The 4,665-nt window shown below is 34.9% G+C and overlaps 1 protein-coding gene and 1 long non-coding RNA gene across 2 annotated transcripts in view; both read left to right on the forward strand.

Moving 5' to 3' along the window:
* The window catches only part of LOC107655507 (uncharacterized), an 18,317-nt gene that overhangs the window by 12,366 nt on the left and 1,286 nt on the right, over window positions 1-4,665 (forward strand). The window lies entirely within an intron of this gene.
* Window positions 977-4,635, forward strand: LOC107655504 (adrenodoxin-like). The gene is made up of 4 exons (XM_016442990.1): window positions 977-1,263; window positions 2,853-2,977; window positions 3,450-3,579; window positions 4,226-4,635. Exons 1-4 carry the CDS (start codon window positions 1,109-1,111, stop codon window positions 4,353-4,355), a joined length of 540 nt encoding a protein of 179 aa, XP_016298476.1. The 5' UTR covers window positions 977-1,108; the 3' UTR covers window positions 4,356-4,635.

Consider the following 4,665-nt stretch of genomic DNA (forward strand, 5'->3'; position numbering starts at 1 on the left):
ATGGGTCAAAAAACAAAAATGGTCATTGTGGCATAGGAATTTATATTCCAGAATTTAACAAAAAAATGGGGTTATAGATTAAATAACCATCTTTCTGTTTTTACAGTTGATATGTCTGGGATAATTACAGCCTTAAGATGGATATAGAAGAAAATAAACCAATTAAATCAGTCATATGTACAGACTCAATGGCAGCCTTACAAAGTTTAGAAAGCAGTATTTCAGTTAGAGAAGATTTAATCATTGAAACTATAGACATATACTATTAAATATTAGAAATCTAGGAATAGAAGTTCAGTTTTGTTGGGTTCCAGCACATATTGGCATCAAAGGTAATGAAAAAGCCAATAAGATAGCAAAAGAAGCATTGGAAAAAGCAAGTAGAAATTAATATTTCAATGGGAAAAGGAGAGATTAAAGCCAAGATTAAATATTAAATAATGCAAATATGGCAAAAAGAATGGGAGTCTGAGTCTAAAGCTAAACATTAGCACATAAACCAAGCAAAAGTAGGAGGAAAAGGGATAAATATGGCAAACAGGCGAGAATAAGTAGTATACTCAAGGCTGAGATTAGGTCATACTGGATTGAATGATACATTGCAGACAATAGGGAAGAGTGATGGATTATGTACAAGATGTCAACAGTCAAATCAAGGAAGATGTAGAACATGTCTTGTTTAGATGCAATAAATACCATGAATACAGGCAGAAATGGAAGGAAATGGACGAAGAAAATAAAATTGAAGATATTCTTAGAGAACAAGGGATGGAAAGAAATAGACTCAAAGCTTTGTTTATATTTCTTGAAAATACTGGAATAATAAGAAGAATTTAGAAACGAAAAGATAACCCTTTGTGGGGTTGGGGTTTGGTTTCAAATTGGGTTGTTTTTTCCCCCCAAGTAAGGTATCTGCCACGTCTCTTTACACACTCCTGTACAGTAGGTGGCGATATGCAATAATTACAAGTTGCAAAAGCCAAGAAAAAAAAATAAGAAGAAGAACAGCTCTATTTCCGACACATATAAAGAGTCGAAAGTTTAATTCCAGCACACATGCAACGGTGGTAGTTAGTTCTTCAGCGGTCTGTCAACAATATATATTACAATGTCGGCATGTGCATTGAGAGTGTTTCTCCAGCGAGCGGCTGTGACGCGTAAAGCGGCGCACCAAACATTCAGTCAAACGAGAGCGTTTCCTCAATGCGTGACCGGGAGCTACACACACAGTAGAGGAATAAACACATTAACAAATTCACTAAGGTAAGAAACTGTCTTTTAAAAAGTATTGAGTCATTGGGACTTATGCATGTTAGCAATTTTGCCAGCAGTGATGTAGTGTTCCGAAAAGTGTGGATTACATAAAATACGTAACGTCTTTAGGTTAGATAACAACATGTCAAAATGAGTAGCTTTTTTATTCAAAGAAGATTTAGCGCTTCTGTCAAATAAAACATGCCACCGTTTCCTGTTTCTTAGGCTTCACGTGATAAAACAATCGACATAATGTTGAAAATGCAGTGGTTGTCAAATGTTAGTGTTGATAGTTTATGTGATGAACTACACCTTTGTGAATGTGAGAGCTGATTTCATACATCGACTAAAATGACCTTGAGATCAGTAGGTTACAAGTCATTAAAAACATGGTTCAGATAAGCTCTGAATGATATCGCATAATCTGTTTGCATTTGACACATGGTTTGATATTGTATGTCTAATAAAGTGACATTAAAGTATTTTAAGGGTGGCTTAAGTGCACAACTATTTTTGGGGCTTACTGTATTTCCCAGTTGTGCAATAGGTTAAACATGTTGGTTAGCTGTGTTGTGTTTTTTGTTTTTTTTGTGGGTCAAGGCTATTGGGTTACAAGTATACTGTGAGTGTGTGTGCATTGTGTAATAATGTGTTCCTCCTTTATTTTATGTTATCTGTCTTTATCTCAGTTTTATCTGTGGGTCTATGGTGACTGTAGACTTGTTATGGTGAATAGATTGATAACTGAAGCTTTCTCAATGTTATTTTATACACACGCGAACACCAACCCTCTTTAATGCTTGATCTGAATGGTCAAATTTGGCATTCAGTTGTCAAATATTTCACAATCTTGACTGTTGTTCAGGGCATTGCTATATGCCATACAGCTGACGACTGACATACCTACACTACTGTTCGAAAGTACTAGTGTAGTTCAAAAGCAACCGTATTCAAAGTTGATAATGATAAATGTTTCTTGAGCACCAAATCAGCATATTAGAATGATTTCTGAAGGATCATGTGACACTGAAGACTGGTGTAATGACTGCTAAAAAGTCAGCTTTGTATCACAGGAATAATTAACATTTTAAAATAATAATGGAAAACGAATATTTTTTAATTGTTATAATATATCACAGATATTTCGGTTAATTTTGGAGCAAATAAATGCAGCCTTGTTGAGCATAGTTCTTAACAACTTCTTTCAAAAAATCTAAACCAGTACTTGCATGTCTACTGTGCAACTCATGTGGTCTCTCACATTTCATACAAACACAAGTTAGTTTATCTCAAATGATTGCTGATCATAAATATGACCTTAAAGGACTTCTGTATTACCCCAAAATGTTGTACTGTATATGGACAAAATAAGCAGACATTTTTCAAAATCTCTTTTTTTTTTTCCGCTGAAGACCACTGCACCTAAATCCCCTCCATGCTCCCTCATTGTGTTTAAGCCTCCATGCATAAATCGTCTTTTCTCAGGAGGGTTTTATCAGGGCTTAGATGAATTCATGCTCAGGATATTGTTGTAGTTGTGTATTGAACCGTAGATGACTACGGGTTATTCCCAAGTCTTAAAAAATGTCTCTGTGCAGGGCTGAGGAGAAGGTGACAGTTCACTTTCTGAATCGAGATGGAAAAAGGATTTCGGTGAAAGCTTTAACAGGAGAATCACTACTCGATATTGTTGTTAACAATGATCTAGATATTGATGGATTCGGTAAGTTATTTACAAATATTGTACATGGTGTAAAAATGTAAGTTTTATTTGTACAGACAAATATGCATATCTCATTCACACACAATAAATAGTAAAAACGTGCAGTTTCTTCCTGTGTCACCTAATGTAGTCGGGTTGATTTAGTTTACATTAAATAATATTTTGGGTTTTAATAAATCCACATGAAACACATTTTTTACAGTGCATATAGTGTTCTGTCTATGAGGACTGCAGGTTGCCTCAAAAATATAGCAAAGGAAAAACATATGTGATTGACATAGAAAGGCAAAAATGATTTGGTCATTGTGAACAGGCCAAAGCTTTACAGGGCTTTGTGTATGTAATCCAAAGGTAAAACGAGGTGAACAGCTAGAGAAATATTTTAATACTTGTCATGTCAATGTAAGTGGAATGTGAGTCTTAGTAGCTTGCAGGCTAATATTTTTGTGTGTCTTTTGTGTTGTTGAACTAGGTGCATGTGAGGGAACTTTGGCCTGCTCTACGTGCCACCTTATTTTCGAGGAGGCCGTTTATAAGAAGCTTGGACGTATTTCTGATGAGGAAATGGACATGCTGGACTTGGCTTATGGGCTTACAGACACGTGAGTGAACCAAATCACACAACAATAGATCATTTTATAATTGTCTTCAGAAGCCATGCAGTAGCTTTTGATATTTTTGTACAGACTTCAGTTTAAAGATGAAGTATCTTTTTTGATGTTGAAATACATTTTCCTATTCTATATTTTATATCCCTTTCTAGCTTATTTGAACAATGCCTAAAACTTGCTATTACAAGCACTTCCTGTGTCTGTTTGCCTCTTTAAGAAGAATCGCTTTATGTATTGCCCAATTGTAAGTCGCTTTGGATAAAAGTGTCTGCAAAATGATTAAATGTAAATTATGCTGAGACAACAGTTAGTAAGCCATTCATAGGTTGATTCCCCTGTAAATATAAACACTGTAGCTCACTATCATTACTCTGTTCATATGGGCATCCTGACCAGCACATGGTAACATGGGCTCAACCTATAGAGAGAGTTGGGTGCAGTTATCTTTGTTTGAAAATTTAACTTTCCTTTGGTTTCAACACTTGACATAGAAATTACAGACTTCATTTTAAAAGGTGTTTGTGCATTAAAAAGTGCACGTCTTTTTAAATTTTCTGTTTTGACAATTCATGATTTGGCTGGATTTGAATATTCATGGAAAATCTTCACATTTCTATTTTGCATGTACATCATTTAGATCTCGTCTGGGTTGCCAGGTGTGTTTGAGGAAGGATCTGGATGGGATGATTCTGCATGTGCCAGATGTGATATCTGATGCTCGAGTTGACAGTGAAAAAGAGTCCTCTACAGCCCCACCCAAAGTATAATCTATAAAATAAAGCCCAGTCGTATATCATAAAAACTGTATTATGGAGAAATCTTTAATAGCAGATATTTTAATATGTACTACTTTAATAGAAAACTACATTTGAATTGATAACATGTATTGTTTGGTATTATTTAATTTTGGTGATTGTAATTTTTTTAATTGTGCAGATTCTGCAGTTCTTTGTGTCACAATGAGAGGTGGGAGCATCTTGCTGTTATACATTTTGAATGCAGAAATAACTAACTGATTTATTGCAATAAATATGATGTTTAACTTAAGTTGCATTGTTTGTTTTGTAAGGATGAAAG

This window comes from Sinocyclocheilus anshuiensis, unplaced genomic scaffold, assembly GCF_001515605.1.
Source record: "Sinocyclocheilus anshuiensis isolate Anshui unplaced genomic scaffold, SAMN03320099.WGS_v1.1 scaffold1148, whole genome shotgun sequence".
Classification (NCBI taxonomy): domain Eukaryota; kingdom Metazoa; phylum Chordata; class Actinopteri; order Cypriniformes; family Cyprinidae; genus Sinocyclocheilus; species Sinocyclocheilus anshuiensis.

Coding starts and splice junctions, on each gene's coding strand:
- LOC107655504 (XM_016442990.1), top strand. CDS start 1,109: ATGTCGGCATGTGCATTGAGAGTGTTTCTCCAGCGAGCGGCTGTGACG. Junction 1,264..2,852: donor ACATTAACAAATTCACTAAG/GTAAGAAACTGT, acceptor GTCTCTGTGCAG/GGCTGAGGAGAAGGTGACAG. Junction 2,978..3,449: donor TCTAGATATTGATGGATTCG/GTAAGTTATTTA, acceptor TTGTTGAACTAG/GTGCATGTGAGGGAACTTTG.